Source organism: Mobula birostris, chromosome 16, assembly GCF_030028105.1.
Source record: "Mobula birostris isolate sMobBir1 chromosome 16, sMobBir1.hap1, whole genome shotgun sequence".
Taxonomy (NCBI): Eukaryota; Metazoa; Chordata; class Chondrichthyes; order Myliobatiformes; family Myliobatidae; genus Mobula; species Mobula birostris.
The window spans coordinates 14716653-14741565 of NC_092385.1; the positions used below are offsets into that span (position 1 = coordinate 14716653).

General features: G+C 42.8%; 1 protein-coding gene across 1 annotated transcript in view; it reads right to left on the minus strand.

Moving 5' to 3' along the window:
• LOC140210992 (protein shisa-5-like) overlaps positions 1 to 24913 on the minus strand; it is a 116318-nt gene that overhangs the window by 88418 nt on the left and 2987 nt on the right. Inside the window, exon 2 of the mRNA XM_072280322.1 lies at positions 12486 to 12540. Coding sequence (XP_072136423.1) covers positions 12486 to 12540 — 55 coding nt within the window. The remainder of the gene's footprint in view (positions 1 to 12485; positions 12541 to 24913) is intronic.

Genomic DNA, 24913 nt, shown 5'->3' on the forward strand with positions numbered 1-24913 from the left:
TTTCCAGCCGGCAAACAGCCAAACACGTAGAAGGTCACTGCTGCGATCACCTTGGCGGCCACCTGTATTGCAATTTAATGATGTCACCTCCGATGTGTGGATCTCCAGTGATGTCCCTGAGGTCAAGTTGCTTCCTGAACACCCTGGCTGTACGTTGATCCTGTCAAGAGTTTTTCTTCCTCTTACAGGACAGAAGCAGGGTCCTTCCATCCATAATGCGCTAAACTCACTAAACAAGTGGCACTTAATCCTATCTGCCTGCACGTGGTCAAAATCCCTCCATTCTCTGCACATTTGCGTGTTTATCTAAGAGCCTAATAGATACATCCATTGTATCGACCACCACCACGCTCAGCAGTTCTTTCTAGGTACCAATCAATCGCGACATAAAAACTTCCCCTGCACATCTTAACTGATCGTCTCCCATCTCACCTTGAATGCAGGGCCTCTGGATTAGACATTTTGACCCTGGGAGAAAGGTAGCGCGCGCCTATCCATGCCTCTCAGAATTTCGTAACCTTCTGTCAAGTCTCCGCGGGGCCTTGGCGGATGCAGAGAAAGCAACCTTAGTTTGCTCAGCCTCCTCACCCACCAGTTTGCCGTGTTTACTCTGCCAGTAAATGCTGTCTAGCAAACTAAATTCTGTTCGTGCACCGTGCCTCGAAGCAACAGGTGTCGGCGGAGATATCAAGGGCAGGTGAATCAGAATCAGAATCAATATCAGTATCACCGGCACATATTGTGAAATTTGTTGCCTTTGCAGCAGCGTACATTACAATACATAATAAAAGAGGGGGAAAAACTGTATTACAGTAAGTATATATATTTACTGTTCTTATATATTTAATATATGTTTGTGTGTCTGTATACACATACACACAGTTAAGTTAAATAACTAGTACAATAATATAACATAGAAAACTAGAGCACATCACGGGTTCCTCGGCCCATAATATTGTACCAACCGTGCAACCTACTCTAGAAACTACCCAAATTTTCCCTAGCACATAGCCCTCTATTCTTAGATCCATGTACCTATCTAAGAGGCTCTTAAAGACCCTATCGTATCCACTTCCACCGGCAGTGTATTCCACACACCCGCCACTCTCTGTGTGAAAAACTTACCCCTGACATCCCCTCGGTACCCATTTCCAAGCAGCTTAAAACTATGCCCCCTCGTGCTAGCCAATCCAGCCCTGGGGAAAAGCCTCTCGCTATCCACATGGTCAATGCCCCTCATCACCTTATAAACCTCTATCAGGTCACCTCTCATCCTCTGTCGCTCCAAGGAGGAAAGGCCAAATTCACTCAACCTCTTCTCAAAAGGTACGCCCTCCAATCCAGGCAATGTCCTTGTAAATCTCATCTGCACTCTCTTTACAGTATCCACAAATCCAATAGAAATAAAAAAGTAGTGATGTAGGGTTCATGGGTTCAATGTCCATTGAGAAATTGGATGGCAGAGGGGAAGAAGCTGCTCTGTACCATTGATTGTGGGCTTTCACATTCCTGTACTCCTTCCTGATGGCAGCAATGAGAACAAGACATAACCTAGGTGATGGGGGTACTTAATGGATGCTACCTTTTTGAGACATCCCTCCTTGACGTTGTCCTGGATACTACAGAGTCCAGTGCTCATGGTGGAGCTGATTAAGTTTACAACTCTCTGAGCTTACTTCGATCCTATGCAGTACTGCCCAGCCGACCTTAACGTCCTGCAGCACCAATCACACCACACCCTCAAAAAATGCAGGCAAAAGTCAGCAAAACTATTCCCTCCCTAATCTGAAAGTAGCTGATTATCCCTCTAGAGGCTGGGTTTCAGAAAGTGGAAGGTGGAGCGTTGCAGTATGATGGTTGTGGTTTGTTCTGCCTAAGGCTTGAACATTTCTACAAACCTTTGGTCATCTACCCTATTTTATGTCTCTATGGCTTGGTTTCAAATACTACCAATTAATTGCTTGTGAATAATTGCTTTACTCCAAGATCCAGATTAAGAAAAGATTAATTGTCTGCACACAAAATGCAGACAGGCAAGGATGCAGGGGAATAAAGAGCCATGTTTCGGGCCGAGACTCTTCATCAGGACTGGATAGGAAGGCTGAGGAAGCCAGAATACAAAGGCGATTGGGAGAGGAAAGAATACAAGCTAGAAGTGATAAGTGAAACCAAGTGAAGAGGGAAGGTAAGTGGGTGGGGGGGAATGAAGTGAGAAGCTGACAGGGGTAGGTGGGAAAGGTAAAGATGTGAAGAAGCAATCAGATAAGAGAGGAGTGTAGATCATGGGAGAAAGTGAAGGAGGAGGGACACCATACAGAGGTTATAGGCAGGTGAGAAGCGACGAGATAAGAGGGGAGCCAGAATGGGAAATGGAAAAAGAGAGGATGCAGGAACCAGAAGTTAGAGGAATTGATGTTCATGACATCAGGTTGGAGGTTAGGCAGATGGAATATGAGGTATTGCTCCTCCAAACTGACAGTGGCCTGTAGAGGAGGCCATGGAACAACATGGCGGAATGGCAATGGGGATTGAAATTAAGGAGATTGGCCACTGGGAAATCCTGCTTGTTGTGCATGGAGTGAGGGTGTTCGACAAAGCCATGCTGACCCGCTCAGTTCCTCCACTATTTTCTGCGCTACCCTGGATTTCCAACATCTGCAGAATTTCTTGTGTTTATCAATTGTCTGTGATCAATTTCCTCATCAAGATAGTGTGTGATAAGGAGGGAAACCTGCAATGGAGGAAATGCCATGAGCCCCAGTCTTTTTAATTGGAAGGGACAACAAGGTACAAAGGAACTTTGGTGAATAACTGCAGGAAAATTGACTTTAGAGCTTCATGTGGTCCTTCAAAGGAGCAACCTCTGAGGTTAAATATGAGCAAATTTAGAGCTAAGGTCCTGGACAAACAGATCTAAATACAAATGAAAAATGCTGGAAACAGTCAGTAGATAAGCCTTTTTTTCTACCTTCACAGGAGCTGCCTGACCTGTTCAGCATTTGCTTTGGTAACAAAGGTCCCGATATTTATAAATACACTCCAGACAGCAGTCTGTAAACATTCTCGATGAAGGGCACTGGATTGTTATCAGTATCAATATTACAAGACTTGTACATCATGAGCATTTAATTTTAAGTATTGAATAAAAAGCACTTTGTGTCTGGAACTTTCTTCACAATTCGCTATTGATTGACATTCTCATTAGAAGATTTCTTAAGGCTCTTGAGATTTGAAAGTGGTTCTGCCTCCCTTTTCCCCCAGATTGCAGAGACAGCTACTCTATCCCCCTACCGTGCAGTGAACTGATACTAAGAAAGAAGATACAAATGTCAAAGAGTTTACAGAAGTCAGCATAGTAGCAAAGAAGTCGCAGGGAAGATGTATACCATTCTTTAGTCAACATGGATTCCACACTGTGTACAAAGCAAAATTTATGGTCAAAATAATATTGTATTATACAACAAAAGGTGTCACTTCCAGAACAAAATAGTTTTTTCTTAACGCAAACACGAGAAAATCTGCAGATGCTGGAAATTCAAGCAACACACACAAAAAATGCTGGTGAACGCAGCAGGCCAGGCAGCATCTATAGGAAGAGGTACAGTCGACGTTTCGGGCTGAGAACCTTCGTCAGAACTAACTGAAAGAAGAGATAGTAAGAGATTTGAAAATGGGAGGGGGAGGGGGAGATCCGAAATGATAGGAGAAGACAGGAGGGGGAGGGATGGAGCCAAGAGCTGGAAAGTTGATTGGCAAAAGGGATACAAGGCTGGAGGAGGGAGGGGATCATGGGATGGGAAGCTTAGGGAGAAAGAAAGGGAGAGGGGAGCCCAGAGGATGGAGAGCAGGCAAGGAGTTATAGTGAGAGGGACAGAGGGAGAAAAAAGAGAGAGGAAAAAAAAGGAGGAAATAATTAAATAAATGATGGGGTATGAAGGGGAGGGGGGGGGCATTAACGGAGGTTATAGAAGTCAATGTTTATGCCATCAGGTTGGAGGTTACCCAGACGGAATATAAGGTGTTGTTCCTCCAACCTGAGTGTGGCTTCATCTTGACAGTAGAGGAGGCCATGGATAGACATATCAGAATGGGAATGTGACGTGGAATTAAAATGTGTGGCCACTGGGAGATCCTGCTTTCTCTGGCGGACAGTGCGTAGGCGTTCAGTGAAACGGTCTCCCAGCCTGCATTGAGTCTCGCCAATATATAGAAGGCCGCACCGGGAGCACCGGACACAGTATTTTCTTCATATATTTAAACATCAATTTCTCAAATTTCTAGTAATTTCTCCCCCTTTCCCCCTTCTCTTTCTTTTTCTATTCCCCATTCTAGCTTCCCTCTCATCCCTTCTTTTTTCTTCTCAGCTGTCCATCACCTCTCTCTGGTGCCCGTCCTCCTTCCCCCTCTTCCATGCTCCACTGTCCTCTCCTATCAGATTCTTTCTTCTTCAGGCTTTTACCTCTTCCATCTATCACCTCCCAGCTGCGTACTTCATTCCTCCCCCCCCCACTCACCCCCTCACCTATCAACTTGCCAGTGTGTGCTTCTTCCCCTCCCCACATCTTCCTCTTCTGGCTTCTGCCCCCTTGCTTTCCGGAACTGGTGAAGGGTCTCGGCCCGAAGTGTCGACTGTTTACTTCCTTCCACAGATGCTGCCTGACCTGCTGAGTTCCTCAGCTTTATAGGTGTTTCTTCAAAACCTGCCACTCTTAGTCCCTGAAAAAGAGCGCTTCACTTCGTGGTTGCCACGTGGCACTGTCACTGTCTGATAATCAGCCCATGTTTTCAGTCCAGCCAAGATGTGGTACAGCTGCACCAATCTGATCGAAGGTTCTCATGGGAAACAGAAACAGTGTCCTTGTCAGATCATGTGTCCTCCCAGCCTCTTCCATCCATCCAATAAAGCTGCAGCCCACCCTGTGGCTCAACTCTCCTTTCCTGCACTCATTACACCCTATGTAAATAGTCATAGTCATAGTCGTACTTTATTGATCCCGGGGGAAATTGGTTTTCGCTACAGTTCCACCATAAATAATTAAATAGTAATAAAACCATAAATAGATAAATAGTAATATGTAAATTATGCCAGGAAATAAGTCCAGGACCAGCCTATTGGCTCAGGGTGTCTGACCCTCCAAGGGAGGAGTTGTAAAGTTTGATGGCCACAGGCAGGAATGATTTCCTATGACGCTCTGTGCTGCATCTCGGTGGAATGAGTCTCTGGCTGAATGTACTCCTGTGCCTACCCAGTACAGTATGTAGTGGATGGGAGACATTGACCAAGATGGCATGCAACTTGGACAGCATCTTCTTTTCAGACACCACCGTCAGAGAGTCCAGTTCCATCCCCACAACATCACTGGCCTTACGAATGAGTTTGTTTATTCTGTTGGTGTCTGCTACCCTCAGCCTGCTGCCCCAGCACACAACAGCAAACATGATCGCACTGGCCACCACAGACTCGTAGAACATCCTCAGCATCGTCCGGCAGATGTTGAAGGACCTCAGTCTCCTCAGGAAATAGAGACGGCTCTGACCCTTCTTGTAGACAGCCTCAGTGTTCTTTGACCAGTCCAGTTTATTGTCAATTCGTATCCCCAGGTATTTGTAATCCTCCACCAATTTAAATCAAAAATTCTATCTTTAGGCATCTACTCTGGAACATTTAAAATTAAATCATGAGGCATTACACATACACACGCACTAAAGTGAATAGTAAGTTCTACTGTTTTGTTTTGGCACAACCTCCTCTACAGAAAGAGGGAAATGGGGTGTTAATTGTGTTAAGGGGCTGTAAATTATGGCACCATAACCTGATTTCAACACAGGATTATCAGATCACTGCACTCTTCAAAAGTTAAATAAAGCTCCAGAAGTGCAACAAAATGTTTCAACTGGTTGCCTCTGTAACTAACACTTTAATGTGCCTTCTGAGAATGAAAAGCATATGTCAAACACATGCTCGCCCAAGTTTATGACATGGGAATAACAGTGAGATAATTGGTGCTGTTGGTTCCTCAGGCTGGTATAGTCGTGGGTGGTAATGGGGATGAGCTCCCACTACCTATTAAATGCTCCCAATGGCACGAACGTCAAATAGTCTCTGACGACCAGGTCCAATTCCTGGCTTTTACGTGTGGCGTAGCTGCTAAGCCTAGTGGAACCATTCCTACTGACAGGAGAAGGGACAAAGGTGGGTTACTGGCGCTTTAAAACCAGTCGCTTCAGGCAGATGGGGCTCGTCAGCCATAGCTGGCAGCTCGTCTAGGAAGAGGGAACCTCTGGTCTCAAACCTCTGCGGTCTTGCAGTTACACCCACTAAGGAGGGAAGGCTCGGGGAGTAAACCCCCGAGGGAAAAATCCAGAGCTGGAATCCCTGAGGCGGTCCTACCTTGAGTTCAACGCTGACTGGTAACTCCTAGCAACACATTACTCTCCATATTGCAATCCCCTGGATTTGCGTGTCTGGACAGCTAGGACACAATATCCATGGTTGACTCTGACCAACACAGGCCTCAGAATCGGTGCTGTTGATGAGGAGATGATCACAAAGCAATTTCCATACATGAAGAAAATAAGAGGCCCCTGTACAGTCTGTGCCCATAGTTGTCTATTATAATTCTTCCTAGCCAAGAAAACTCCCCCTGCACGTAAACAGCAAGAATCTACTTACATAATACATGATGCTAGAGGTAGTTGTGGCACGTCTACTCACATGCAAGTGAAGTTTTCTCAAATCAAGCTCTTTTTTGGCAGCTCCTTGGGACTGAGGATGATGTGCTTTGATTCTGGTTTTGAGGCGGCCGAGAAGGCCCACCTTATGAACCACAGACTCTTCCATAGTTGGGCATGAAATAGCTGTACGGCCATGTTGGATTTGTTCTGTGTGATGAGACACTTCTTATGCAAGGCTTCTGTGAGTTCTCAGTGAATGGCCAAGGACATCAAAGCCATGCCAAATGATCCATCACATTATGCACCTTTAGGCTAAAGGTTCCGAGCAGTCAGGGGGAATCTTGTACTTCTTCAAAAGAAGTTTTAATTACAGACTTTCTGGCACAGAAAAATAGAGGGTCTTAATCATTCTGACAAGTTTTTGGATACTTTATAAAGAAAGAAACAATTTTAAAAGCTTTTATTACATCTTCTTTGCCCCAATTTCCTTCTCTTTTACTTTTTAGTTTACATCAATTTAATTATTCCAGATTATATTTGCTGATTTAAACCCTGTCTGTTTCACTCTTCTTGGTCAAAGAGGCAATGTGGTAGTTGCAGCACAAATCCAAACGCTAGTTGTTCATTGCTTCCTATAAACTTTGGGCAGACTGAAGTCTCAGTTTATAAAACTAATGCCTGAGGTGAACTGCAAATCCAGATTGAATGCAACTTTGAGGAGATGAAGTATTCTGCGCCTTTGTTTTGATGTTCTTGCAAAAAGATTCTGAAAAGACCATAAGATATAGGAGCAGAATAAGGCCGTCTGGCCCATCAAGTCTGCTCTGCCATTTCATCTTGGCTGATCCACTTTCCCCCTCAGACACAATTTGCTGCCTTCTCCTCCTACCCCTTCATACCACAATTAATCGGGAATCTTGGTGGCGTAGTGGTTACAGTGCAGGCGACCCGGGTTCATTTCCTGCCTCTGCCTGCAAGGAGTTTGAATGTTCTCCCCATGACCCCGTGGGCTTCCTCCAGGTGCTCCGGTTTCTTCGCACTGTCCAAAGGCGTACCAATTGGTAAATCACTGTAAATTGTCCCGTGATTGGGCTCGGATTAAATAGGGGGATTGCTGTCAGCGTGGCTGAAGTGCCGGAAGGGCCTATTCCACGCTGTATCTCAGTAAAAATCTATCAACCTCTGCCCTAAATATACCCAATGACTTGGCCTCCACATCCCCCTGTGGCAACAAGCACCACAGATTCACCATTCCCTGGCTAAAAAAATTCCTTCTCTTCTCCATTCTAAAAGGATGCCCCTTTATTCTGAGGCCCTGTCCTCTGGTCTTAGACTCTCCCACTGTAGGAAACATCCTGTCCACATCCACTCCACTGAGACCTTTCAACATTGAATAGGTTTCAATTGGGTCACCCTCATTCTTCTGAATTCTAGTGACTACAGGCCCAGAGCCATCACACACTCCTCATATGACAAGCCTTACAACCCTGAAATCATTTTCATGAACCTCCTTTGAACCCTCTCGAAAGTCAGCACATCCTTTTTTTTTAAATAATGGACCCCAAACTGCTCACAATACTCCAAGTGAGACTTCAGCAGTGTTTAACAAGCAAGGAATCCTGCAACTCAGATTTTTAAATTTTCTCTCCGTTTAGAAAATAGTCTACGCTTTTAGTTCTACCAAACTGCATGACCATACACTCTCCGACGCTGTATTTTATCAGCTACTTCTTCGCCCATTCTCCTAATCTATCTCAGTCCTTTTGTAGCCCCTCTACTTCCTCAAAACTACCTGCCCCTCCATCTATCTTCAAATCATCCACAAGCTTGACCATAAAACGATCAATGCAGTCATCCAAATCAGCTGTCCCAACACAGACCACTGCGGAACACCATTAGTCACTGGCAGACAACCAGAAAAGGCTCCCTTTATTCCCACCTTTTGCCTCCTGCCAATCAGCCAATGCTCTATCCATGCTAGTATCCTTCCTGTAATACCATGGGCTCTTAACTTGTTAAGCAACCTCATGTATGTCACCTTGTCAAAGGCCTTCCAAAAATCCAAGTACAAAAAATGTACTGGAAAATAAACCCACAGGATAATTTACAGCCAATAGAGCATTACGTTGCTTCCTGTCTTGGAGGTCTAATTTGGAAACTTCATTTTATAAATTAGATTTAAGAGAGCAAGTTTGGACAAAGACAGAGAGGCAAACAACAGCACACCTAAATCCTTGTCAACTCTCTAGCTCCTAGTTATGCAAATCCCATTTTGTTATCTTCAACACTTGTATCAACCTGCCCTCAGGTTCTACCACAGCCACGGCATGTTACCTACACATTAAGGGCAATTGACAGTGGCAAAATTACCCTACCAACCCAGAAGATATGAAGACCTGGTGGAAATCCAGGCAGTCTGTGGAGAATGTGCAAAATCTACGCAAAGATCACTGGAGATTAGGACAGAACCAGGGTCGCCAGGACTGTGAGACAACAGCACTACCTGCTGTATCAGTGTGCACTCTGTTCCCAGATAATCTGTTAAAAAAAACAGTGCTCTCTCCGTGGTCTCTTTTACATAATCATTCTTAAATATCTAAATAAACTCAGAGCAGTTGTTGAATGCGCAAGAGAGATTTGTGGGTCTGTTAATATTGTGCCAGGCAGCTTAACGCTAGTCCGTATATCAAATTACAATGACAACAGTAATTCCCCAGCATCAAGAGATAAACACTCGCACGCAACTCTTCCCCGGATTCATTTTAGGGCAGCTTGCACAGCTGTTCACTTCCAACTCACAGCTTACATCAACAGTTTTGGAGCAGATTTTAAATTGCTAACGGCCAATCTTATCTGCTCACTTAATGATCACGGCAAGCATTAGACAACACCGCAGAGTAGGATTCCAGCTGTCTTTTGACCACTCACACCGGAATTAAGTTCCAGGTCAGAATGGTGCAGTGCCAGCCTGCTCCGCTGTGTGAGGGGATTGTGAAGACCACCACCCCCCCATCCCCAATCCGCAGAACAGCCAAAGGAAGGAAACCTCCAATTAAATGCATCTAGGTTCTAGAACATGGCTTTGCACTCGAAGGGAAGGAAGTTCGGCACAAGTACCTTTTTACCCTCTCCTCCAATTAACTCAGCAACAACTTCTTGAGTTTCTAACCGTAGTAAGTAGAATTGTTGCTACCTGAACTCCAGGTCAAAAGACAAACAAAACGGAGTAAAGAAATGTAATGAAACTCAACTTGATAGTACAGTGGTCAGTGAAACTCCATTACAGAACCAGCGATCCCCGATCGGGATTCTCTTTCCTCCACTGCCTGTAAGGAGACTGAACGTTCTGCCTGTGACTGTGGGTTTTCCCTCAGGGTATCCCGACTTCCTCCCACCTTCCAAAGATGTACAGTTAGGGTTAGTGTTGGCATTGGAAGCATGGTGACACTTGTGGACTGCCCTCAGTAATTTCAATTGATGCAAAACAACGCATTTCGATGTACATGTGTCAAACAAAGCCAAACTTTATAATCTTTACCTTCGATACCAAAGCCAATTTCACATCCATGGTTAAGGCTGGTGATGAGAAAAATTCTGTTTCCTTTTCCCCCTAGGACAGGAGTTACCAACCTTTTTTATGTCATGGACCCCTACTATTAACTGAGGGGTCTGTGAACTCCAGGTTGGGAACCCCTGTTCTTGGGGCTATTTGTTACTATCAATGTTGAATGGTGCTACTATTAAAACACATTTCTGGAGAGGAGTCATATTCTTCATTCACACAAGAAGCAAGGAAGATAAATCAATAAATCTCAACAGCTTGAATTTATGGTGTATATATTACAGAGTAAAAATAATAAGACTGTAAGATATAGGAACAGAATTAGGCCATTTTGCCCATTTTGTCTGCTCCACCATTTCATCATGGCTGATTCATTTTCCCTCTCAGCCCCAGTCTCCTGCCTTCTTCCCATATCCTTTCATGCCCTGACTAATCAAGAACTTATCAACCTCTTCTTTAAACATACCCAATAATTTGGCCTCTGCAGCTGCCTGTGGCGACAAATTCCATAGATTCACCACTCTGTGGCTAAAGAAGCTCCTCCTCATCTCCATTCTAAAAGGATATCCCTCTATTCTGAGGCTGTGTCCTATGGGCTTAGACTTGGCCCACCAGAGGAAATATTTGCCCCGCATCCGCACTATCGAGGCCTTTCAACATTCGATAGGTTTCAATGAGATCCCCCTCCATCCTTCTGAATTCCAGTGAGTACAGGCCTAGAGCCATCAACTGCTGCTCATATGATAAGCCTTTCAATCCCTGCCTCATTTTCATGAACCTCTTTTGAACCCTCTCCAATGACAGCACATTCTTCAGAACAGAATATGACAGGAGAGTAATTACAGCTTGTGTTAATGTAGCTCAGGGGCTCACAATGTCTTTTTTATCCCATGAACCAATACCATCAAGCAAGGGGTCCATTGACCCGAGGTTGGGAACCCCTGAAGTAGTATTTCCAATGCAGTTTAACATTTCAAGAAGCTTCATAGAGCAAGATCAATGAAACACAACACTGAAACTTCTAATGTAATTTTTAAAACCAGTCACCAAAAAGATGGCCAAAGAGGGAGATAGATATTACAAGGGACCTCAAGATGGGTTCAGGGGATTAGGGAGAGTATTTAGCATCCACCAGCCAAAAAAAAGAGCTGCAGAATAATGAATGATTAAAGTCTAGCTTCTCCAAAAGCCAGGACTGGTAGGGGTGGGGAAGATGCTTGAGGATTGTGGAGTTGGAGGACATTGCAAAGGAAGGGAATGAAAAGCAAGGGCTTTTCTCTTTGGAGTGAAGGAGGATGAGAGGCAACTTGTTAAAGGTGCATAAGATGGTAAGAGGTATAGACTGAGTGAACAGCCAGAGACTTTTACCCAGGGCGCAAATGGCTGATATGACGCAGCACAATTTTAAGGTGGTTTGAGGGAAGTATAGGAGGGGAGTTGCCAGAGGCAAATTGTTTACTATTTACACAGAAAGCGGTGTGCACACGAAACACACTGCCGGGGTAGTGATAGAGGCAAGTGCATTCGGGGTGTTTAAAAAACTCTTAGATAGGCAAATGGATAGTAGAAAAATGGAGGGTTATGGGGGAGGAAAGGTTTAGATTAGATCATTTAGAGGAAGTCATAAAGTTGGCACAACATTGTGGGGCTGAAAGGCTTGTACTGTGTTCTATGTTCCACATTTAAGACCATGGAGAGATCTGAATGCAAGCGAGTGTAAGTCAAAAAGGACCAAAACTGAGGCATAACGGAAACCTGGAGCACAACTTGACGAGAATTTTACATACTCATTTGTTCATGGAGAGTATTCCAAGTTATGTCGGCCTGAAATGTTTTGGAATAATCCAGTCTTAAGATAACAAAGATATAGAGAACAGCTCTAGCAGCACAAACTCAATTAGGGACTGCTACAGAGGTGGATGTAGAGAGACACAAAACACAACTCTGGACTAAGAGCTACATTACATTCAATTCTATTCCACGACACATCAGACTCAAGTGGCCTCCTAATTAAATTCTTGCGTGCTTCTCCTGTTCTGAAAATGCTTAAGGAATAAAATTCCTTTGACAAGTTATTTCTTCACTTGCACACATGTTCAAGGCACTTTTGTTATTAGAGAATCCCCTGCATTGGATAAACCTAAAGTTACCTGCTTCAAATAACAGCAGCTCACTCTAGGAAAATACCAACCTGCAAAAGGGTTCAAAGTCCCCTTGATGCCAGTTGAAACTAAATTCAAGTACTTACCTTCTTTGAGTACACACAAGGTCATCGTCATCAGGATCTTCACAAAAAGCATGCACTGAAAAGACAAAATGTACGTTAGGGCTGACGTTCCTGAGTAAATATGCTGCTATCACATGTTCTCTCAGGCACAAGAATATCTCATTATACTAATAAAAATTAAGGCAATGACCATCTATTGTATAATTTCATTAGTTTACAGGAGATTTTTTTAAGTTAATGCCTGCAGTCAACGAACAACATAGTGCTAAATTGAACTCAACTAAACTGGCCTCCACGAGGATCACAACTTTTTGGAGGCTTGTGTGCCTCAATGACCCAGTGAGCTATTTGGCTGGTGTCAGGGCCTTGTGTTTTGGCCCCTGATAGGGTCACCCATGCCAAACAGTTCAAAGGGTAGAGGCCAGACTAAGAGTGGTTCACCAGTCCTCCAGGATTGGGGGTTCAGCTCAGGGCTAACAACCCTGACTGGCAAAACAAAACCGTTACAGAAGCAGCAATGAAGAATCCTTCTATATCTGTAGGCAACTGTAAAGACAGACAGAGAGGGAGGACCTTTATTACTGCCCTAAATGGTGTAACGGACAGTAAGAAGTAAGAGAACTAAACTGAACATTCCTAGACTGTTTCAAGGATTCTGTAGTTTAATATTTTATGCTCTGTCTTTTTTTTTTGCTCATTTTTCCCCAATTGCATGATTTGTTCTTTTTTTGTGCGTTGCGTGTTTGATGTTTTCTTTGAAAGGGTGTCTCTTTGTTTCATGGATGTCTGTGGGAAGAAGCATATCAGGGTTGTACACTGCATACATACTTTGATAATAAATGTACTTCGACTTTGATCCTCAGAGAGTTCATATTTCAACTTAATTTTGAGTGGATTTGTTAAATTTATCCATTACCATTTGTAATACTAAGTAATCTTTATTGCAGTCAGAACTGCCTAAATCTCATTCTCACCTAGGGTTGCCAACTGTCCCGTATTAGCCGGGACATCCCTTATATTGGGCTACATTGGTTTGTCCTATATGGGACTGCCCTTGTCCCATATTTCCCCCACTGAGGTAGAGCGTTCCTATGAAACCTTTCGTGGCGAAATGGTGTAAAGCGAAGAAGCAATTATTATTAATTTATATGGGAAAAATTTTTGAGCGTTCCCAGACCCAAAAAATAACCTACCAAATCATACCAAATAACACATAAAACCTAAAATAACACTAACATATAGTAAAAGCTGGAACGATATGATAAATACACAGCCTATATAAAGTATAAATAATGTACACACATCAAAGTTGCTGGTGAACGCAGCAGGCCAGGCAGCATCTCTAGGAAGAGGTACAGTCAACGTTTCAGGACGAGACCCTTCGAAGGGTCTCGAAGGGTTACGAAGGGTCTCGGCCTGAAACGTCGACTGTACCTCTTCCTATAGATGCTGCCTGGCCTGCTGCGTTCACCAGCAACTTTGATGTGCGTTGCTTGAATTTCCAGCATCTGCAGAATTCCTCATGTTAATGTACGTACAGTGTAGTTGGGAAGATGAAGCCAAAACCGATTTGTAGAAAAAAATCGGCACGTACACGCATGCGCTCACAGGTGCCCACGCAAGGCCTCATGGTCATGGTAGTCTTCCTCGGGGTAAACACAAGTGTCCCGTATTTGACTGCTACTTTTGTCCCTTATTTGGGAGTGAGAAATTTGGCAACCCCACTTTCACCAGTCAGAATATAGGGTGCGCTCCTTTCCAGCTGTCTGTATGTAAGTGTTATCCTCCACTAATAACTTGGTTGTTCTCAGTTCCCTCGTTAGTGGAACAATGTAACCAATGGATTAGTATTTACAATCACTTTTAACTCGTTCTAATTAAGGGGCTTACAAAGCTGACTTTCAAACTATTTTATTTTCATTCTCTTTTGCCAAGCCTGGGGCTGTGGATCTTATAAAAGTCAAGTACACTGGGAACCGGAAGCAGTTTATTGCTTGTGAGGTCTTTACTCTGCACAAAACTTGCTGCCCAGCTTCCTGGGTAACAAAAGTGAGCACATTGCATCAAACACGAGGAAATCTGCAGATGCTGGAAATTCAAGCAACACACACAAAATGAGGGTGGAACGCAGCAGGCCAGACAACATCTATAGGAAGAAGTACAGTCGACATTTCGGGCTGAGACCCTTCGTCAAGAAGAGATAGTAAGAGATTTGAAAGTGGGAGGGGGAGGGGGAGATCCGAAATGACAGGAGAAGACAGGAGGGAGAGGGATGGAGCTAGGAGCTGGAGAGTTGATTGGCAAAAGGGATACAAGGCGGGAGAAGGAAAAGGATCATGGGATGGGAGGCCTAATGCGAGGAAGATGGAGAGCAGGCAAGGAGTTATTGTGAGAGGGACAGAGAGAGAAAAGAGAGGGAAAAAAAATGAAAAAATGAAAAATAATAAATAAATAAGGTATGGGGTAAGAACGGGAGGAGGGGCATTAACGGAAGTTAGAGAAGTCAATGTTCATGCCATCAGTCCTTTGTTGGTTGCAAAGCATATTGCAGTGTCCTTAATTTTGTCAGATAAATCTGACCTTTCTTGAATCTGACAGACAGCGCTTGGTAAACACACTGCGCACACATGTGCACTTACACACACACACACACACGCACACGCACACACACACCCTTGTAATTCTACTATCTTGGCGCTAAGTATGCATACTTCAATATCTTCCCCAGTATATTCTTATAATGGGTTGGCTTTATGGTGCCTTTCCCACCATGAACAATGGAATATTCTATATCTTTAGTAATGGGGATCTGTAAATATGTATACAGGTATATTGTTTGTATACTGTATTTAATGTCAATACTTCTGTTTATTTTGTAATATGATTGTAATTACATTGTGGGGTGCATCATATTGTAATTCATGTGTAGCCTTAAATTAACTTTGTGGATAATTAAAGATGGTATGCCCTGTTGCCTAAAAAAAAACTGGGCGGATTGCTCTCATTGCGGGGGGGAGGGAGAGAGGGAGGGAGGGAGAGAGGGAGAGAGGGAGGGAGGGAGGGAGGGAGAGAGGGAGGGAGGGAGGGAGGGAGAGAGGGAGAGAGGGAGAAAGGGAGGGAGGGAGGGAGGGAGAGAGGGAGGGAGGGAGAGAGGGAGAGAGGGAGAGAGGGAGAGAGGGAGAGACCAGGAGATACTGGACATCACCTCTTCATGGATGCTGCCTGACCCTATTTTATATATCCAACATTTTGTTTTTTTTATTTTCCATTTGCAGCATTTGTAATATTTTGCTTTTGGGTCATCATGTATTGAACTGCTGTGAGAATAAGATCAAGGAATTTCAAATGAGATTCTGACTGGCTTTGCTGTAAGTGGGCTGTGTTCCATTGTACGGAATAGATGTCTTAATGAGCATGTGTAATACTAAAAGAGGCATAAGGTGTGATTTCCATGTAGAACACTCTTTTTAAGTAATAGAGTACAAGACACATACTCTGACCACCATGACACCATGCTTAACTACGTTTAGAAGCTACTGGCTGAGGGTAGATTTTTATTCATTATTTACTGAAATTCAACATGGAATAGACCTTCCCGGCCTTTCGAGCCAGCAACCCCTTATTTAGCTCTAGCCTAGTCACCGGACAGTTTACAATTACCGACGGGATTGAACTTGGGCTGCCAGCGCGGTACAGTGTTCTGCTAAGCACTAGGGTACCATGCCACCTCAGTTTGAAAGCCTTTATAGAATTGTACAAACTACCTGCAAGCAATAGGAGGAAAACAGAACTCAATAAGCTCTGAAAGTGCAATAGTTAAGTAGCCTGCCTGCACAGAAAATGCCCCTAAACAGTCAGCAGTTCAGGCTGCATCTTTGGAAAGCGATTATTTCAAACTGACTATTATTTCAAATGTATCAGAACAGGAATGACTAGAAACATGAATTTTGCTTCCCTTTTTGAGGGTGCTGCCTGACTTAGAAACCATAGAAAAACTACAGCACAGAAACAGGCCTTTTGGCCCTTCTTGGCTATGCCAAACCATTTTCTGCCTAGTCCCACTGACCTGCACACGGACCATATCCCTCCATACACCTCCCATCCATGTATCTGTCCAATTTATTCTTAAATGTTAAAAAAGAACCCGCATTTACCACCTCATCTGGCAGCTCATTCCACACTCCCACTACTCTCTGTGTGAAAAAGCCCCCCCTAATGTTCCCTTTAAACTTTTCCCCCCTCACCCTAAACCCATGTCCTCTGGTTTTTTTCTCCCCTTGCCTCAGTGGAAAAAGCCTGCTTGCATTCACTCTATCTATACCCATCATAATTTTATATACCTCTATCAAATCTCCCCTCATTATTCTACGCTCCAGGGAATAAAGTCCTAACCTATTCAACCTTTCTCTGTAACTGAGTTTCTCAAGTCCCGGCAATATCCTTGTAAACCTTCTCCGCATTCTTTCAACCTTATTAATATCCTTCTTGTAATTTGGTGACCAAAACTGAACACAATACTCCTGATTCGGCCTCACCAATGCCTTATACAACCTCATCATAACATTCCAGCTCTTATACTCAATACTTTGATTAATAAAGGCCAATGTACCAAAAGCTCTCTTTACGACCCTATCTACCTGTGACGCCACTTTTAGGGAATTTTGTATCTGTATTCCCAGATCCCTCTGTTCTACTGCACTCCTCAGTGCCTTACCATTAACCCTGTATGTTCTACCTTGGTTTGTCCTTTCAACGTGCAATACCTCACACTTGTCTGTATTAAACTCCATCTGCCATTTTTCAGCCCATTTTTCCATCTGGTCCAAATCCCTCTGCAAGCTTTGAAAACCTTCCTCACTGTCCACTACACCTCCAATCTTTGTATCATCAGCAAATTTGCTGATCCAATTTACCACATTATCATCCAGATCATTGATATAGATGACAAATAACAATGGACCCAGTACTGATCCCTGTGGCACACCACTAGTCACAGACTTGCTGAATGTGTCAAGCATCGCCTGCTTTTGTTTCCATGCCTCCAGACCTTTGTGAGATCCCTAAGGAAAAGATTGCACCCTGACCGCACTGTTGTTCGGATGACTGGTTTAATGCAAGCCAATTCGCTGTGGAATGGGAAAATACCTAATGCACAGAAACAGCTTGCAGTGGAATTGTAAAATGCTCTCTCACATACACATGGACATGCTTGAACTTGTGTTTTAGAATGTGGTTTGGCATCGCTCTGGAATTAGGTGCACTCTTCAAGATCAGGAGTTAGGAAACATCCAGTACGATTGCAACTGGGAAGTCAAAACAGGCAATTTTCACAGACTTGGCAACCTGTTGATAAAAATTAGAAGTACATTTGGGGAGAAGTTCCAAAAAATAAGGCATAGAAGAAAAGTACTTCCCGTTTTTAGTTCAACACTTTTTGCTGCCCTGGTACCGCACAAGTTGTTTCTACATAAGACCATAAGATACAGGAGCAGAATTAGGCCATTTGGCCCATCAAGTCTGCTCCGCCATTTCATGACGGCTGATTCAATTTTCCTCTCAGCCCCAATCTCCTGCCTTCTCCCTGTATCCTTTCATGCCCTGACCAATTAAGAATCTATCAGCCTCTGCCTTAAATATACATAAATGCTTGGCCTCCACAGCTGTGTGTGGCAAAGAATTCCACAGACTTACCACTCTCTGGCTAAAGAAATTCCTCCTAATCTCTGAGGCTGTGTCCTCTGGTCTCAGACTCTCACAACATAGGAAAGTCCTTACACTTCAAAGGCGATTTAAGCATTAATCCAATTTAGTGGAAATTTTGTCAACTCCAATTGGAGCAAAATGGTGCTGCAATGAGGTTTGCATAACTACTCTTAGCTCCACGAACATTTGCACTCAAACTGATGTAAATCTCAGTTGGTGCAGTCCAACATGCAATGCAAAAGCTTGTTTTTAAAATGTTGATCAAATATCCTATGTCCTAGTGTTGGAAGAGTCAGATGGGCTGGGTACAGATAATTAGATTAAAGTGATGTATTGCACTAGAAGAAAGGTTTTATTTATTTCAGTGCTAAGGGTATTGCAAAATAGCCACAAATTACTTATGGTTCCAACAGACCATCAAACTACCCAAGCAAGTAGCAAATGAATGCAGGCAAAGTTTAAAAGAGACGATCATTTCCTTTTACACCTAGAGACATTGATGCCTGGAGCACGCTGATAGGAGTGGTGTTGGAAGCAGACTTGATTAAGGGGCACTTAGGCAAACAACATTGTTGTGTAGATTAATGTAAAGGGTGACAGATGACACAAATTGTTCATAATAGAAACTTCTACAGAATTCACAAACACCGTCAATGAGTTGTGTTCGCTTTAAGACAGGGTGTCTGACGTAACAACATCAGTGTAAAGTGACTGCTTTTGGTTTGCTCATAATGCAAATGTGATTATGAAGACATGCAGTCTTCTTTTATTGTCATTTAGTAATGCATGCATTAAGAAATGATACATTATTTCCTCCAGTGTGATATCACAAAATACAGGACAAACCAAGACTGAAGAAACTGACAAAACCGCATAATTATAACAAGCAACATACATCAAAGTTGCTGGTGAATGCAGCAGGCCAGACAGCATCTCTTGGAAGAGGTACAGTCGACGTTTCAGGCCGAGACCCTTCATCAGGACTAACTGGTGTAACAATATCATAACTTGATGAAGAAGTCCGTGAGCACAGTAAAGTTCAAAGTTTCTCAAATGTCCCACATCTCACACAGACGGGAGAAGGAAGAAAAACTTTCCCTGCCATGCCGACCACAATCCGACTGAGTCATCTGAAAACTTCGAGCTCTGATCAGCTCTCCGACACCGAGTACTGAGCGCCATCTCTGTCCGAACGATTCAACCTCCTCCTCAGTCGCCAAAAGCAGGCAAGGCCAGGAATTTTGAGGCCTACCCTCCGAAAGATTCACGACCACACAGTAACAACAGCAGCGAACGGGTGTTTCAGAAATATCTCCAGATGTTCCTCTGTGCTTTCACATCCATTGTCCATCAAATCAGAATTGTCCACGGCCCCTATTTAACGGATACGATATCATTTTTCACCAGAGAGCTGCGCACGCGCGGTGCGCTGCCATCTTCTCCTCCGACTCTCACGTGGCTTATTCACAAAATCCTACACTATCGTATCTACAGAAGGAAGTACAAAAGTCTAAAGTCTCACACCACCAAGTTCAAAAGCTACTTCCCTTCCAACCACTAACCAATAAGCAAAACTCTGATCACTACAGTTTAGGAACACTGTGACAACCTTGCACGAAAATGGACTTCTGATTTTTTTTTTGTTCTAAGTTTGTTTTCTTTAAAAATGTGTGTATTTTACGATTACTTTGATTTTCTCTGCTGAATGCTGTTTTTTCTGATGCCACATGCCTGTGATGCTGCCTCAAGGAAGTGTGGACCCAGGGACTTGTGCATTTGACAATAACCTCGACTTTGACTTTGAGCATGGATCGTCCGCAGGCAGATGGCACTGAGTTTAATTTAACATCATCGTTAGCACAGTAATTGTGGGCCAATGAACCACGACAGGTTTACATTCTAAACAGCAATGGTTCGGGAAAGGATTAGTCCCCAAATCCTCATGTAAGCAAAATCATTCCAACCAGACTTTCAAAACAAGGTCCTTTTATCCTGGGAATGCCATGTGTTGAGGCTTGCTCCGAACTCACATAATTGCTTAACATTGTGATGGTACTTGACAATATGTGGATTGGTTTTTTACAGAATTTATGTTGTACAATGACAAAACCACATATTCTGAACATGTTGCGGCAGTTTGACGGAAAGGTCTAGCCTTTTTGAAAGTTTAACTCTGCGTACTTGAGTACTAAAATCCTTGGAAAATTATAATTGTAGACCCTCACCCCAATAAGCTCCAACACAGGTCCTTTCAGATTTATTCTCCATGTCAATCAAGCAAGAGAACATACGTAGCGCAAGAACAGTTCCTTAGACCCAAGATGTTGTGCCGAACAACCTAAGCTAATGGCATCCAATTAACAAAGTTCTTAAATTATTTCCAAAGGAATCAATAAATGAAACTATTTTTCCCCATTTGCCACAACCAATATTTCAAAGCCAAGTCTGTTATATTACCAAAGTAGATAAGTCACCACATACAACGGAGTTTCAATTTCCTGTGGGCATACTCAGCAAATCTATAGAATAGTAACTGTAACAGGACCAATGGAAGATCAACCAGAGTGCAGAAAACAAACTGTGCAAATGCAAACATAAATAAATAGCAATAAATAATGAGAGCATGAGATAATGAGATAACGAGTCTTTAAAGTGAGATCATTGGTTGTGGGAGTATTTCAGTGATGGGGCAAGTGAGTGTAGTTATCTCCTTTTGTTCAGGAGCCTGATGGTAGTGGAGTACTAACTGTTCTTGAACCTGGTGGAATGACCCTGAAACTTTGATGGTGACATTGTTCTTTGGAGCATATCCATACATTCCTTATACAGAGTGCTCACACCTCATTATTTCCTTAATATTCTGTTATACTGCTCTTCTCTGTAAGCCACACACTCTATTTTTCACACATACAGTCATTGTACTGCTTCCTTCTCATGCAGCAACATCTGAACAGCAGTCACAAGTGTTTGTAGTTCTTCATGTTGTTGGGCAGAGACAAAGAGCAATAAATTAGATAAGCTATATTTGAGGGAGTAATGCTTACTGAACAGGAGTATCTAGTACAATACTCCATGCACTCAGTGGCCATCTTATCAGATATTGTACTTGTTAACGTGAATACCTAATCAGACAATCATGCAGCCGCAACTCAGTGCATAACAGCATGCAGACATGGTCAAGAGGTACAGTTGTTGTTCAGACCAAACATCAGAATGGAGAAAAAATTGAATCTAAGTTACTTTGACCATGGAATAATAGTCAGGAAGGAAGAAGAGGATACTGTTGATGTTGGTACAGTCAGAGTCATGCCAGATATTATTGGTAGTCTAGTGTCAACCCATACTCTGGACAACAGATTATATCAGGACTTATTGAAAACCTTGAAGGGGCATTTTTCTCCAATGCTGGGGATTTCCATTCATTATGGCTTCAGGCTGAGAAACTACATGTTCAATCTATCACCCATTAACAAGCAGTTCTACAGGCTTGATGTGCAACGAGACATCAGGGCAAGTGATGAACACATGGGCAAAGTAAAGACCCTCATTTCTAAACCTTTACAGATCAAGCAATACAGGATTGCTTTGTGTGCAGACTGACTGGAGAGGGAATTCAGACAGAATGACTTAATATGATCTAACATTTATGAGAGTCTATTGAATGGTCCCAGCGTGGGAATGACATTGCGGAACAGAAGGATGATTTGCTTGGAGTGCAGCTCTGGAATAAACATCATTCAAGCAATGAATGACAGTAATATCACCATCCACTTTCTTGAATGCAGACTAGATCAGGTGGACATAGCAATTTCAATGGGAAATTCTGGGGACACAAGAGCCTGAATGGCGGGAGGAGGAAAAACTGGGTTGGGATGAAGGGCAATCCGTAGACTCCAGAATTAACTGAACAGTTCTGCACCATGGACATAGGGCAACAGGACTTCAGCAAACTGCAGGTTACAGTTAATGTCTGTCTACTGAAAAGGGCAATTGACACAAGTACCAATTACATAGATCACCACACTAGTAGTTTTGCAGGAGGATTGCAATGGTAGCCTCCCATGTCAGTCTGTGGGTGTGTGCAAGGGATTTACTACAAAAATTTGGGGAAATATTATGTACAGTCGATACAAGGACACGGAGAGAAAACTGCTAGTGACCTTGGCCAATTCAGTAAGGACTGGCAATTTCTGGTTTTACCTAGCATTGGCTTGGTACTCTGTTCATAAACCCGGTGTGAACATCTCTAAATAAAACAGTACAGGAGGATTCTTAGATACAAGTCTCGCATTTGCTTTCCTCTGGGAGACAAGCCAGGTATTGACAGTCATGGATAGTTCCTAACACCCTGAAGCTGCTAATAGAGGGGTGGGGGTACTGTTGAAGAACCAGAACAAAGTGTGTCAAATTTCGCTGGTGTTGGCCCCCATTGCAAACTAAACCATGTAACCCTACATAGAACCCCTGCGTAAGAGGGCAGTACCATGCCCTGCCCACCTCCAGATTTATTACAGGGTTTCCAGACACTTAATACTTTAAACAGTTTGGCCCGGTCCCACTTCTACACATAGTTGCCTTGTGGCGCGTTGGGCAGTAACCTTGCCATGGCTTTAGTATTTTTGTCCGGTTTTTTAATTTTACAGTGCTGAGTTGCTAGTCGATGCTTAACCCAGCACGGAGCGTGCAAGGAGCCGGCCGGACTTGACCGGGACTGTGAATGGGAGGAATTGGTGCCACTGACATTTAATACACATAAGGTTATATAGCCACACCAAACTACCACATGGGGACAAGTCAGCCTCAAAACTTTGTGTCAAGGATGAACAAAATGTAAAGGATCCCAAGGAGTGTCTGAAATCAAGGGCATCACTCTAAAGATCAAACCAGAACACTTAAAAATTTCTGAGGAAAATTGTTATCAGATTACACAGTAAGAAAGCCCATATGAAATAGATCATGTTTACACTTATGAGCCCAAAGTTGTCCAAACAGGATTTACGGTCAATGGGAATTGATAGGTGCTGATAAGTTGGTGTTTTCTCAGGATGTGAGATTCTCATCCAATGCCATCTGGCTTCCTTAGGATATTCGAGTACAACTTAAAAGATTTTACCAAGTTTGAACAAAATACTGTGCCCCCCTCATCAGTTATTGTGGGAAGGAGATGCCCACTTGTATGAAAAAACCCTATCACAGAAAAGTGAATTAGAGATAGTAATGTTTGAGCAAGTGAGACTGAGTAACACAGGACTGAGTAGGTTTGAGATTTACAATGTGAAAAGTTACAATAGACAAGCAATATGTCTTATACCAGAGGTGGATGGCAAATTAATTAAAATGGAATTGGACACTGGCTCGGCTGTTTCAGTCAATCCACAAAATGAGTTTGAATGGCATTTCTAAAATACTGACTGCAGATATCCAACTAAGACCTTATACTGGAGAAAAGATAACTTCACTGGGAATGACATTTGTAACAGTGAAATACAACAACCAGCAACCCATACTGGGTTTGTATGTGGTAAAAAGTGCAGTTAGAAGTGCAGTTTATGACCCTTCCATTAAGTTTGAAAAAACTTCAAGGCCATTCATTCAGCATTTTCATTTGATGTAATTTGATCATTTCCAAACTTGTTTTATCTCTCTGTACTGTTGTTGGAGGGGAATGGAGTCGTCGACACTAAGGTTTTCTTCTTTTCCATTTTTAAGTTGTTAGTTTTGCCCAAGTCTTTTAGTTTAGTTGATTAATTTTGTTTTTCTTTGGGGATGAGGTTTGTTTCTTTTTTGTTTTGTTTTTTTTTCTTTTTCATGATTTTTTTTTCCAGTTTTTTTTTTGCTTTGTATTATCCGTTGTTAGTTCTACATGATTGGGAGCTTTGTTAATTTACACTATTTGATTTTACAATTACTTTTTTTAAGTGTAACAATATATCTTCTACTATCTGTATTATTGCTAAGTTTTGTCTCTATATTTTGAAATTAATAAAAAGATTGAAAAAGAAAGAAAACAGGAGGGCCTGCATTGTGAGGCCGTGATTGGCTGAGACAACTACAACATGATGGGAGATCCATCCACCATTTGCATGCCACATCCCCTACAACAGAGTCAACTGAAAGTGAATTAAGAAAGGTACTGGATGATGCCGCAACCGTCTCCACGCTCTACGCAATGAAGCATTGCTCAAAAGAGGACAAACCTCTGTGCCTCTGAACCAAGGAAGGACCATGCTGCTCAGAGGTATCAAGAAAGTGGTCTGACTACAATAATTTTTGTAGGCAACTTATCTGAGAAAGCTTCTGAAACGTTAATCAGACATTTACTTGTGAAATGCGCTTTGGTGTTAAGTTGGAAGAGAATTCAAGGAGCTTCAGGAAAGTTGCAAGCATAAAATGAATTGGTATAAAGAACCAGAATCTACTCTGCATGCATTAAGGTTATTGCATGAACTTCAAATGGGAGATAAACAGCTGCTTGTAAAAGTAGATGCAAAGACCAAAGCCCAGCTAGATGAATGGAAGTTTAAAAAAAAATAGACAAAGAAGATTTGAAAACAAAGGATTCCTCAGATGATGTTGTGATGAGGAAACCAAGAGGAAAGATCAGATTGTAAAAGGAGCAATAGAAGGATTAATAAGAGATACACCAGTGAACTAAATGCACCTTCCTAAGATCAAGACGTACATCCTAGAAAGAAGAAAATGGAAAAGAAAGAGGAAGATGACATAAATGCCATGAAAATGGTAGA